The 14,519-nt window shown below is 37.7% G+C and overlaps 1 protein-coding gene across 1 annotated transcript; it reads right to left on the reverse strand.

Annotated features, from left to right (window-relative positions):
- Positions 1–1,016: 1,016 nt before the first annotated feature.
- LOC140138044 (melanopsin-A-like) lies at positions 1,017–2,751 on the reverse strand. The gene is made up of 2 exons (XM_072159886.1): positions 1,941–2,751; positions 1,017–1,093 (listed from the first exon to the last, which is right to left on the reverse strand). Exons 1-2 carry the CDS (start codon positions 2,749–2,751, stop codon positions 1,017–1,019), a joined length of 888 nt encoding a protein of 295 aa, XP_072015987.1.
- Positions 2,752–14,519: the final 11,768 nt, after the last annotated feature.

Below are 14,519 nucleotides of genomic sequence, written 5' to 3' on the forward strand. Positions count from 1 at the left end.
CCCTCCTGTCAGAGGAAATTAAACAAGCTCGGGAACTTCTGCAAAGGGTCGAAACATCAGTCGGAAGGGTCGGCTTAAAGATGAATGCCACCAAGACAAAGTTTATGTCTTTTAACCAAGATCAGCAGGTTAACATCAGCACAAATAATGGCACAAAGCTAGATGAAGTGAAAGACTTCAAATATCTCGGAGCATGGATGGCTAGTAGCACAGAGCATGATATCAAAACACGTAAGGCAGCGGCTTTGAGAGCATGTAACAGCCTAAACAAGATCTGGAAGTCTGCTCTACCAAAGAAATTTAAACTGTGGGTTTTCAGTGCAACAGTGGAGTCTGTATTAACATATGGATGCGAAGCCTGGACCCTAACTCCAAAACTATCTAAAGAGCTGGACGGCTGTTACACTCGAATGCTTAGGGCAGTGTACAACATCCATTAGAAGCAGCATATAAACAACAAAGAGCTGTATGGAGACCTTCCAAGACTCTCAGAGAAGATTAAAGAAAGGAGGACACGCTTCTCTGGACACTGCTTCAGGAGTAAGTGCGAACCTGTCGCCAATCTGATAAACTGGACACCCAAACACGGAACAAGAAACCCTGGAAGACCACTCCTTACATATGTAGATGTTCTCAAGCAGGACACTGGACTACAAGCATCAGACCTGGGAACGGCGATGCAGGACAGGAGGATATGGAAAGCTGTCGTGGTTCGGGAAAACCACCCGAAATAAGCAAGTAAGCAAAGCCATTACCACTTTGGCTTCAAATTGTAGTACATATGGAGAAACTTTGTAGCCGAATGAAACTGGAATAGCCCAAGTTCTATTCAGAGTATTTCAACGACGGAAACTATCTCCATCAGCCTCGCTTTGTCGTATTCACAGTCGTGTTATTAATGCTTAATAATGCCCTTGATCGACTCACCAACAAGGAATAGATTAAAAAAACCTTTAAAACGCCTAGAAATAAATAATTCTTGTTAAGAATGACCTTCTCTTTTATTCGATCCCTTTCTACTCATTACTCTTGTCTAATCCATTAGAGAAAGGGACGGTTTTATTGGACTTCAAGGTTTGATGCAATTTGTTTCCTGATTAAAGAGTGTAATAAGAGGATCTGTTTAACAAACACGAAGAAAACATTATAAGCTCGATAAAGTGAAACACGCTGCTTTTTACTACACGCTGCTTTTTTATTATTATTATTATATCTTCTCTACTATTGAGGGTTGTGGACAATATTTTGTTAACAATATGATGAAAATTCAGCAAATTTTTAAGGGAGAGGAAAAAGGGAGAAGAAAAATAATTTGATATTTTACATGTGAGAGATTGGCAGTGGGTTGGGGGCATACATGGTATAGGTGGGTGTGGGATAAGTCAACTGACATTTTGTGAAAAACTTTTTTAAAGGATATCTACTGAAAATGTCATAAAAAGCTTAAAAGAGGATGCTAGGATCACAAAATACTTCTTTAAAGAATCGTTTGCTTAAATACGTGCTTACATGCGTTTGAGTTTGTGCGTGGTCTGTTTGGGTGTACAGGTGACGAAATGGTTGTGGTTGTGGACGTGGGTGTTAGACACAATTTTCAAATATTGTGTGTCCGTATGTTTACCGATTATCAACGGCAGTATTTACTGTCGACTCCACTCTATTCCCGCGTAAATCAACACCCAACCGCTCGCAAAATGTCTTTCTAAAACCACTCTGAAATTCTTTATACTGCATTGCATATATAAATGGATTGCATACCATATTACAAAGCACTAAAACTACCGAGATTTTGTGAAATGTTCCGTCAAAATCAATATTCCCGCCAAGATTATAAATCATATATTCGAATTCAGTTGGTGTCCAACAAAACACGTTCACAAGAAAGACGAGCAGGAGTATTTTTATGACATTACGAAAAGCGCGCGAAAATTGGTTTTCACGTCTTGTAGAACCTGTTCCCCGCTGGTCTAGCTCAACGCTTCCAGTTCCGCATGTTGATGCTGCGGTCATGCTAGTTGCGCGGGAAGCTCCATCTTCTAAACCTATCGTTTGGCGCCGATTTGACCGACTTTTGTCGAGATTTCTAAGCTTGAGTGCAATAAAAATGTACTCTACAGATATTACACACAATGGGCAAAAATATTCAAGAAAGAATGTGAGAATACCGACAAATCTCTGCAATTCTTCTGTACCGGCCTTCCAGCCCCAAACACACTCGCCATTGATACTGGTGTTTGTTGCAGCGAGATAAGATTGATACCCGAATCCAATAAACCATACGGCAGCCATTGATAGTTTGATCTTACCTCGAGAAAGCTTATTCAAATGCCGCACGGGATGGACAACAGCGAGATATCGTTCTGTGGACAACAAGACCAGATTGAGTGTGGATGTCATAAAAAGCGCCCATAATGGATACTCTGAGTGCCAAAGTCGACAGAATATCTCTCCCACTGTACCTTGCTTCGCAAGAAGCGGTTGCCAACGATCCATACGTAGTAAAGTGAAAACTAAAGAGCTCGTGAAATCGATGATTGATTGGTGCAAGATAAGAAGATGTGTAAGCGACTGAAATGATTTCCAGTTGTTGAAGATTACAACAAGGACTAAACCATTACCAACAATACCTAAGGATCCAATGACACCGTTGATGACATTCAGCGCCTGTTGTTCCTTAGATATAAAAGTGTCGTCCACATACGGTAGCCCCGTAGAAATGTTTATTTCAACAGTATTTTTAATGAGTTCCATGGTTGCACTACACTTGTCTGATCTTGAAGTAGAAGTAAGCCTCTCGCCAAGTCAACCCAAAATGGAGCTCATATCGATGACGAGATTCTAAACATGTAATGTCAGTTTGTCAAAATGCACTAACATTTACACAACACCAAATATGGATATAATCATACTGAGTAGGTTGTACCATGCATTAACCGTTTACGCCACTCAAATTCCACAAGACAATCAAATATACGTGCACTCGTCAGTGGTAGTCAGCCACACAATTCCTCGGGTGTCGAAATAAAGTAAAAGGCTGGCGCAAGTCACAGTCTGCAAGAGCGTGATTTCAGGACAAAATCTTCACAATTCATTGATGATCTAAACGCCCTCACAGCGGTTATGAAGCGCATGCAGCGTGAGCTGGTGGTGTATGGTGTTTAAGGGTACATGCCCATGAGTTTCATTCAGGGGCGTGTTTGTAAAACGGCACAGCGCATTAGTAAAAAGAATAAAAAATACTAAAATTTTCACCGGGGTTCGAACCACTGCCAATTTCACTGAATGCTAAAGATGCCTATGCTGTGCCACGGTGACTGTGGTTAACATTCGGCGATTTTCAAAGATATACATATCAACACGTTTCTAGTGTATTGAAAATCGTTTTGATTTTGATTTTGGTAGGAATACGGTCATAGAAAGACATATGACTCTACTTGTCTGTTTGTTTTTCATTTAATACAAATTAATTTTGATGAATTGAACTGGTACAACTCTTATATTAGCACTCGTGATAAACGACGATTAATTTAGTAATAATAAAATGAAAACGCTGGGTCATTCACGACGTCATTTGTAATTTATGTCAAAACCTGGGAGGACCACACACATCCGTGCTGCATGTATACGTGCTCAATCGATACTCAATGATCCAGACAATAGCGTTTGAATATACCGCCCTGCTTGACACATCTTGTCACTTACGGGAAGATATAGGCTACTATAGGCCTACCCTAATAGCTTACAATAGATACCCCACCGTAAATAGCTCTGTTCGTTATCTCGCTGTGCTAGTTTATACACGCAGCGTACGGACTTTGAACCATATTTTGTTCAAAAATGATAGGAAGGGACTGTTTTCAGCTAAAATGTTGGTTATCAGCAGATGCTTAATGATACCGGGAAGTGTTGCAGAAAGGTAAGCGCACTCTTTATTTATTCAAAATATGTATATCAATAAATTTAAATTTGAAATCCAAAAAGTAAATGTCAGGTCAAAATTCTCACCTTAGAATTATTGTGAAATAAAATCAAACTAAATTTAGGCTCCGCAAACAACGTCCAATTATTCCCATTGGTGTTTGCTACACATGCATATAATAAATTATGATTTGGGGCTAATTTGAGAAGAGTTAATGCCTCGAGTTTCAAAATACACCGAGTGACGTTTTTTGATCAAAAACATCGACAATTCAAGACTCTGTAAAAACAAATCAAGAATTTTCTGGGATAATTGCAACTAAGTGCAATGATCTAAGCTACCAGATGCATCATTAATTTCCTGACTATGATATTTAGTTGTGGGAAAAGATTACTTTAATGTTTTGGCGGGATTATTTCCCGCCGAAAATTTCAACCAAAAAGAGCATGTAGCCTTAAAACCTGTACAACACTTGGTCGCGAACAGTATATTTTCTTTTATTTTATTTATTTATTTTATTTATTTATTTCTTCTTTAACCTGGGACATGCAATCAGTGACCAGCACTGTTCTCCCTTGCTGCCCAGGATACAACACAGATAAACAACAAACATGAATTTAAAAGTAATTAAAAATATACATAAAAGTCATAAAATTAATACCATATAAATTATACACATACTATGTACAAGAAATTTAAATAACATATGATAATTACATTTACAATGTGCTACATAAAAGAGATATTATTGCAAGTTAGTATATATGTTATTGAAGACATTTGCATTGACAGGAAGGGGATTTTTGATGTTCCGGGAAAGATCATTCCAGGCCTTAGCCCCCTGAACAGGAAAGTTCTCTTGCCAGTCTCAGTGCGCATCTTATTTATAACCAGATTCCCAGCGGTCGATGATCTGAGAGTATGATTGGTATAAGCATCAATACACTTGGTGAAAATATTGCACAGGTTGGGGGGTACCAGCCCCCCAAGACATTTAAAAACATTGAGACAGATATGATATTTACGACGATCAGAAAAAGTTTCCCAGTTTAGGGAATTAAAGACAAAATGAGTTGGAGTGCGCATTGGGACACCAATGATTGCTCTACCGAGACGTTTTTGATGGCGATCCAACCTGTTCAGGAGAGTTAAGCCTGCATTTGACCAAATTAGATCACAATAATCATTTCTTATTTTGACTTTACATGTATTAGTTATTTTCGAATAATGAGATAACTACTGATAACCTTGAAATCCGGGCTTGACATTAAACATCGCCGTCAAGAGCAATTAAGTAACATGGTCTGCTCTTTTAAGCGTAACTTCTTCGCTGCACATGAGCAATACAAAGATAATCAATCTGACAATTACCGACAGTTAGGTCCAGAGCAATCAACAATGAATTTGTGAAATGTCATTCCAATATACTCGTCAACATCACTCATTGCAGTAGTTTTGAATAGAGAATCTTTTAAATGGCGAAATTAACTGCATTTATCAGGTTTTCCGTTATTTCCGATACGCGCATTACGCATAGCGTATACGTCATCTGCTTTTGGAGCCTCCACCAGTGGCCTACGCTGCGCTATAGTACCGTGTATCTTCCGTGACCCGAGTGTTTACGAATGAGGGCAGCTGTCATTTTTTGTTCTGCACATATAAAATCAGAATTTGAGTTCAAAACGCACGATTCTTTATCAATACGCAAGCTAACGACTACGGTATCATATTCTTTCAACACATCAGACTTGTAACGAGTCACGACTCGAGACTCGACTTTTCAAAAATGGAATGACTCGACTCGGATTTTCAAATTTTCCCCATAGAGATTGTACAGTGACTCGAGTCATTTGACTTGACTCGACTCGAGATATTGTCAGAAATGACTCGACTCGACCATGAAATGACTTGACTCGTTACAACTCTGCAACACATATGTGACGTGTCATGTCAAAAGGAGACACTTTTGGGCAGGTTATCAATTTTGAGGTTTTACATATCTTAAATAAAGAGATATTTTGCTCCACAACACCGTTTTCCCCAATGAAATCGGACATTCCTAAGCGAAGATATTGAGTTCGTAAGTTATGGTATTATAAAATTGCAAATTGAGATATCGGCCATTAAAAATATTATTGACAATGTTGAGAGTAGCAATTATCTTGAAAAAATGTCTCTAAAAATACAAGATGTCAGTTATATTCCGGTCTGAAACTATCAGACAATATTCTAAACATTAATAACATTACAATCTCGCAACAAACCCAAATTGTGAAAAATTTACCCTCGGGCAGATTTTTGGCTATTTCTCCATTTACGATCCTGCCCAAAAGTGTCTCCTTTTGACATGACACGTCACATATATTCAAGTGCAAGCCTTGAAATTGGCTTTAGAATCAAACGGGAGATATTCATCATTTTCTACCCCGGTATCCAAAGATTTATCGTCTAAATATCGTGCATAGCACATACACGTGTATCGATCCCGGGTATTGATTGTAGTTTCTCTACTGTACGGTGTAATTATTTACCAGGCGATGTCGGTGTGTTACACACCCAGGATTGAATTGAAGTTGTGAATTGTTCAGAACTCTGGCGTAAGAATACTAGTAGGCATACGGTTCATAAAGCTTATGCTGGTAGGCATATCTCATTTGGTAACAGAGCTGATTCGATACTCCGAACCCCAGGATAAGGATGCAATTTGTTCATCTTCCGGCCGACTGATAGAAGGCAGAGTTAATTGAAAGTGGAAACCTGCTGGCTGTTTACTCGTTGTTTAATGATATTAGGGGAGAGCGGGGAGTGTTCGCCCTATATTTTTCTGACCAGCCTAGCGATGTCAATTTTAAGGTTAGGGATGACCTGATTAACCCATGTGAAAGCCCTGTGTCTTAGCTATATACGGCCACAATCCTAGAACTATAGGCTTTACAATAGCAACAGGATAGAGCAAACAAAAAAAATTTGCAAAGTGGCGAACTTGCCCCATATTGGGGCAGGTTCGCCCATATGGTGGGGTAAGTTCACCCTAATCAAAAAAAAAGGTTTAAACATTGCATAACAATAACATATTAAACGCTAACATTTAGCAAGAGTATACAGGGCATTCATTCTCTTCTGGGGAGTCACTAAATTTGTTGCAGGGGTCGGGTCAGGGTAAAATGTAGGGGTCCAAAGTGAGCTTAAATGTATCATGTTTACAACTTCGGGGAGATTATGGATTAGGACATAAACGGTGGTATGAGTAATATTGATACCACATAACTTTAAAAAACATGCTTTTCAGTAGTTTTACCTTGTTTGATGGTATAATTATAAATATTTTGCATAATACGCTGATGGGGCAGGTCCGCCCTCCAGTTTGGGGTAAGTCCGCCCGGGGAAGATATAGGGCGAACATGCCCCATCCTCAAAGGGCGAACGTGCCCCTTGTGCACATTTTTGTATTTTCTTCAGGGTATGCAAAATACAAATCGAATAAGGAGTTAATAACTGCATTAAATCTTTGACAAATCCCATATATTCCCAATACAGATTTCCATTAAAACCATCTGTATTTATGTAGCAATGATAATACAACATTATTAATGCAAGAAAAAATTACGTTTTGGTGTAATTTTTTGTTTTGGCTGCAGTTCGATGAACTCATCCCTATATGTCGCGTAGCTAATATGAGAAGTTTATAATGACCTATGTCACCTAATTTTGCCATCACCAAATTCCCGGATAGCCGTAGTGCTGAGAAACAAGGGGTGGGCGAACCTGCCCCTAGGGCGAACACTCCCCGCTCTCCCCTATTGAGGTTAATATAGAAGTTTTCCATGCGCATACATGCAGCGCCGTATGTAAAGTACTATTCAGGTATTTCTCCAATGTATTTCTAAAAAACGGTAACCAGTTTCCGGGTAAATGTCATGAAGGCGCGGCGCAGGATTGGTCATCTGGTCATTGCACAAATAGCCTACAATTGAAAGAAAGTGTGCAATTTGTACAAATAGCACATATAGCCGGCTAGCCAGGTGCATAAGCAATTTTACAAATGGCATAAATAGCCACAGATAGTTGCAAACTTGCGATTGATGCAATTTATGTCGGACAAATTGTATAAATAGCCACAGGTGTTGCAATTTGTGTGATTTATGCCAGTCAATTGCACGAATAGCCTACAGTTGCAAGAAAGTGTGCAATTTCTACAAATAGCACAAATAGCCCCGTACGTGAGCAATTTTTACAAATTGTATAAATATTTATACAATTCGCATTATATATAATTATATTTCAATTTGCAATAAATGCTCTGCCCTCTTTAAGGGGTCAGACTCCACCTTTGCACAGTATTTTTGTGGGGGCCTGAGAGCACATCAGACATATCGAATTGCATTCTGAATACTATGGGTCGTTTTATCTTTTCAGTTTCGGTTCCTGTTTCAGTTTCGGATCTCATTGTTATTTTGAAGTGTTATCAATGTGAACAATCCTTTTATTCTAGTCTTTTGTTGCTCACTGAAAAGTTGAACGAAGACAATTTCTGTTTTCGGTTTGGCGAGTTATGTTAATTTCTGACATGAAAACGTGAGATGAGAGGGTTGGTGCCAATCTAGACAAAAGAAGTGTCTAAAATTTACGGTCGTAAATTCGCGATAAGTTTTACGGCTTCAATTGACTTGGAAGGGCCTGGAAGGATTCAGGGTAAGCCACTCCCGCCTAGGCGGAAGTGCCTATTATACGCCAAACATGTCTATAATAGGCACTTCCGCCTAGGCGGGAGTGGCTTAGCCTGAATCCTTCCAGGCCCAGAATTGCAGCGTCTTTTATTACCCACAATCCTTTACGTTGCCTTATTCAGCACAACCCGATAACCGTGCGTAGATGTTGAAGGACTGGGGGGGGGGGATTTAGCCTAGGAGTGGCTCGTGAAAATAGCTTAGCATTGAAATATATACTGACCATGTTGCCAAGTTATATGGCGATGAAACGAGCGTGTGAAATAGCCAAATATCTCCCAATGTGGCGTGCAAGTGGCGATTTGGTCATGTTATATTGAAATGCAATACAAAAGAATTGCATTGGAGTGAAGACAATTTATTCTATTCATTCATAACCTTGGCAATTGCTAATCTGATAATTGGTTGGGCCTATAGAGCCAACGAGCCAAGTCATGGTCAGGATTTGGTCGGCTATCTTTGGGTAGCCGCTAGCACCAACCTGGTGTTTTGAGTGCCCAATTGTGCAAATAAAAGCCGCCTAACACCTAGAGAAGATGCAAGGACGAGGAGGATTAATAGAATAATATATACAATAGAGATAATTCCGCAGGTAATCCCGTCGCATCTATTCATACTTATAGTCCTTTTGTTCGCAAGTACATCCATTTGTAGCGTTTGATATGGTATATGCATAGATACCGCGTGTAGTTAATCCGATTATTATATGGCACTTCAACAGCGAATAGACCATGTAGAAGCTGTGTGTTTTGCCGAAGGGAACTATATTGTGTTGTAAACTTTAATCATTCCTTTGTCTACCTGTGTTTTCGGAGAAGGTGTAACACGGGTGATGGAATGCAGTTTAAAATTTCCCCCAAGGCCGAATCATTTCACATTTTGGGTGCATTGTAGCCGACGGCTACCCAACTAAAGGCTGCTAGTCAGGTGTAGGAATGCGTGGATTTGGATTCGTCTATATGCGAGTGTGGAGTTTATTCTAAATGTTTATTTTTGTGGAGCTGATTTCAGGCATTGATTAAAATGATAAATTTCACAAAAAGGGAGGGGAGATACTTGAGACTGACAGACTGAACAAGTGAGGGGAGGGGGCGAGGGAGAAAGAGAAGAGAGGGAGAGATGGAAAGACTAGAAAAAGAAGAACACGAGAGGAGAGATTGCCAGGGAGGGGGAGGGGATACCGTAATGATTCGGAGGGGGAGAATGTGAAATAGGGTGTGCTACATTGATACAAAAAAGTCAGGAGGGAAGGGCGACACAGGCCCGTAGCCAGGATTTATTGGGGTGCGATCGGCTCAAAAGCGGACTTTTGTGATTTAAAGGCAGGTGACCTGATATATTTGGAGAATCAAATTCTTTAAAACTTACGTATAACATAAAATGTCATCCCTTTCAAGCACTCATGCAAAAAGAACATGTAAATGTTTTTTGTAAATGTGACTAATTCCTAATGGAATTACCGACATTTATACAGCGTGATATTGGTAGTCTACAAAGTTTTTATTAATGATAATCATCATGATCATGTAATATATTGATTTCAAGTGAAAGGCCCTATTTTTCTCATAAACATATTGAAATTAGAAGTCCCAACTCGGTGCATTTCCGAAGATATCATCAAAAAACTGCCTAATTAGTCTCAAATGTGGTATACCATATTTGAGACTAATTCGTCAGTTTTTTGATGATTTCGCCAAATTTCAATGTTTATGAGAAAAATATGAGCTTTCATCTGATACCAAAATCAGCATTTTGATGAGGTAAAGTGGGGGATGAGATTGTCAACCAGGTTACCCACCTTTAAGGGCTCCTTTTTAACGTTTTTACAGAAAAAGAGACCTTTTTATTCGAATTGGCAATTTGTCACATAAATATGAACCACTTTAACGATATCAAAAGCCTATTATAGGTATTAGAGGACATAAAAGCGAGAGGGGCGCTAGACCACTAAAAACACCGGTGTTCCACACACACTGTGTGTATCTTGTCTTATCCAGCCTTTATTGACAGCAGGCATCCACCTCTATTGAAATATTAAGCTGATTGGTACTTCAAACTTCAATGAATTCAAATTACAGATCAACTCACATAATCCCTTGCATTTTCGTTTCTGAACAATAGAGCTCCCGAAACTGAAAAGATAAAACAACCCTATAATTTGAAATTCACGAAATAATACAAATTTTAGGTATTTTTGAGAAAAAAATGTGTATCTTCAATACGAAAGGTCAACATTTTCAGATGATCGTCTGCTTTTCCTCCCAGCTACACACTTTAAGTAGATATCAGTAGATTTATAAATTTTACTTCGAGGACTGTTAAATATGAATAAATAATTTGCCATAAAATGTGTTTTATATCGCCAATTTCAAATCTTGATATCGGAAGGACATTCCTTGTATTCAGAATGCAATTCGATATGCACTTTAAATGTCCCATAAAAATACTGTACAAATGATAATCACGCCCTATATTAAATCTTAAAATCGAATACACCAAAGAAATGGATCAGTTCGGCCGAGATTAAACCAGCAATTATAGGGACGAAACAAATACGATATCTTACACTTCCCACAATGCACTTCTCCAATTTCAATTTCTGTACTGATTGGCTATAGTGTAACATGGGTCAAGAGTGACAAAATGTACCGCAATGAACAGAGCACATCCAGATCTTGCAAAATATGTTTATTTTTTGATTATCAACCCATGTTCAGCCAGTCTATACTCAAACTGAAAACAAAAGGAAGCTGTAAAAAGTAATGGGAGTGTCTATTTGAAGAAATGAGGTGATGTATCATGTTGCAAAGGATTCTGGGAAGGGCAAGCTATCTTCTCTAGGGACTTTGCATCAAAGTCCTAGACCACTAAAGCACGCAACTAACATGCCACATTTTTTTGCAATACTTAAATTTGATTCTTAAGGGGGTACTACACCCCTGGCCAATTTTGTGCACATTTTTGCATTTTACTCGAAAATTATAGCACATTGGTGACAAGTAAGGTATGTATATTATAGGGGCAAGGACTACAACTACTGAACTGGAAATTTTATTTCAGCACAGACAACAGTTGTGGAGTTACAGTCAAAAATGAGGGAAAACCAATATTTGATCAATAAATCAATAACTACTTGCTTTGAGTTGCTGAATTTTCAGTGCAGTAGTTGTAGTCCTTGCCCCTATAATATCCATATCTTACTTGTCACCAATGCGCTATAATTTTTGAGAAAAATGCAAAAATAGGCACAAAATTGGCCAGGGGTGTAGTACCCCCTTAACTTACTCATAGATGTAAGTGGCCTGAAGTGACTTTGAGGGAAAAAGCATGTGAATTTGTGTTATTCGCCTATTGCACAGTTCCGCCATATGCGGGGAGAGCCTCGAACTGGCAATAGACATGAAAGGACGTAATATGTAACTTTACACAATGTTATATAACAGAATGGGTGTAAAGCCTTAAAACGGGCTGAAAATAAATTAATAAGTGAGGAAATTTGGAGTAACAAAATACTTGAAATCAGGCACATCGCACATGCCTGAAAACTGACATCACTTACATGGAAACAGTTACAGAATAAAGATTCAAATTATATGGATACGGTAAATGAAATGAAAAGTGTCGCTATAAGACAACTTGTTACTGTGCCACCAGTTGCGGACAGAATCTCTTACATGCTTTGTAAGCTTTTTTAATACAGTCTATCAACACACAGACAATATAAATGACATAACAACTAGGTCACAGGTAGCCCAGTTGGATCAACAGGCATTTTGAAAATGCTCCAAATATGATTTAAACACTGATTGAGTGGACACATATATCAATATGTCTTTTGTGTGATGCACATCGGACCTCCGGTTTTTATAATACATGCATTTTATATGTCTAATATTGTATTGCTTTTACCAATAATGTAGTTAATGTAGATAATGACTTGAAAGTGCCCATGAATCCTTAAGATTATAGGATGTATTGTTGGTCGAAGCAGCAGAAAAAAAGTAGTTAACAGCATCTTGCGAATGGTAGTGAGCTTCAGCAAAAATTGCATTGCTCAATTCATAGGAGCATGTAGAAGAATTCAAATATCACAGATATACTTTTGTAGGTCCTGTGGTTCTTGAGTTGTTGTAAAGAGGGCTGAAACAACAACACTTTTGTAAAACGTACATAACTCATTAACAATAATAAATTAAGCAAGTTTTCAAAGTATATGATTTGTAGAATGAACCTTTAAAAAACACCAAAGTATAATTTGTCAATAATATATTGATTCAGATTATAAAAATCAATTTTTTTGGCTGCTTCGACCAGCAATACCTTGTATACCCTTAAGCCAAAAATCAATGCATAAATGTTCATGTCATTTTTATTTCACAGAATATTGTTTTGAAACTTGGTCAAAGTGTTCCTAATGACTTATTATAGCATTTATGCAAAATCAATTAACTAACCGTCCTAATTTGCATAAATAACATTCACCCTAATTTGCATAAATAACCTTATGCAAATTAGCTCACTAATTATGTAAATTATGGAAGATAGACAGTGCAATACATTAGTAACTCTTTGACATTTCAAGGCAATATTCTGCAAAATAAAAATACCATGAACATTTATGCATTGATTTTTAGCAAAGTATTGTCATGGTAATTAGCATTATTAGTCATTTTAGCTTATTACCTACATAAATTGTTGGTAAAACAATCAGATACAAAGAATATGTAACTTGACAGTATGTCTGATTCGCTTCAAATAAAAGACATGTTGATCATTGTATTGTGCCCTTCTCTAGTGTTTTAAACATGCTCAGAACATCTAGTTTTCAGAAAATGCCTCATGACCAACCTTATTAATACAAAATCGTATCATTTCCATGTTTTCTACATAAATCGTCATCAAAAATACATATAAAGTTGAACATAATCTTGTTCTTTCAGTTATTTCTTCACACTGACGGGAGAAACCACCAGTTATAATTATTTGTACAATATTTACATGGTCAAACAAGAAAAAATTTGGTATATCACAATGTTTTTCAAGATACCCAATTGGGTAAAATGTAGGGTAACGAAAACAATGGGTACAAAAGCCCGAATATACAGTGCTGTAGTTATAATACATACATGAAAGGCGGAAAAGAACCCTGTTCTACGGGTCAGACCGATCCAGATTGTGTTCTTGCAAATCATAATTTATTTTAGCCATATTTTTTGGCCAAAATGGATTGATTTTGACTGAATGGGCTATTCCATTTAAAATCCACACTACCGCTGTTGAAGATTTTGGAAATATATTCCACTGGGGGAGTATGTTTTTCAAATGTAATTGGTCAGAGTTAATCATTTTGAAACCCATACACCCCGTATAATGGTTTTACCTATATCTTCCACAAATGGAGTGAGTAGTTCAAATGGAAGTTACCCAATTGTCTATTATATTCAAAACTTATACTCCCTCTGTGGAAGACTTTAAGCTAAATCTTCCACAGGGGTAGTGTGGATTTTAAATGGAATAGCCAGTGATTCAGATTGGCTTTTACGATTCATATTTTATTTTGGCCATATTTTTTGGCCAAAATGTATTGCTTTTGACTGAAATTGTGTGGAAAATAAGTCCACCTGTAGAACAGAGTTTTTTGTCACCTAATATCCTTTTTACTTAATTGGTGCTTAAATACTGAATGATGTTAAGTTAAGGTATTATTTTGACAAATAAATGAACTGAAATGTGTGTTAGCTTTTCTTTCAGTATCTCGTATCAAGTTCACTTGCTAACATTGATATTCTTTTTTTTTTATGTAGAAAGATTTCTTCAAAATGACAGTACATTGTTTTTAACAATAATGCTATCATACTAACATCTCAATCATG

The sequence above is a fragment of the Amphiura filiformis genome, chromosome 2 (genome assembly GCF_039555335.1).
Source record: "Amphiura filiformis chromosome 2, Afil_fr2py, whole genome shotgun sequence".
Classification (NCBI taxonomy): Eukaryota; Metazoa; Echinodermata; class Ophiuroidea; order Amphilepidida; family Amphiuridae; genus Amphiura; species Amphiura filiformis.

Coding starts and splice junctions, on each gene's coding strand:
- LOC140138044 (XM_072159886.1), bottom strand. CDS start 2,751: ATGGAACTCATTAAAAATACTGTTGAAATAAACATTTCTACGGGGCTA. Junction 1,094..1,940: donor GGGAACAGGTTCTACAAGAC/GTGAAAACCAAT, acceptor CTCTTTAATCAG/GAAACAAATTGCATCAAACC.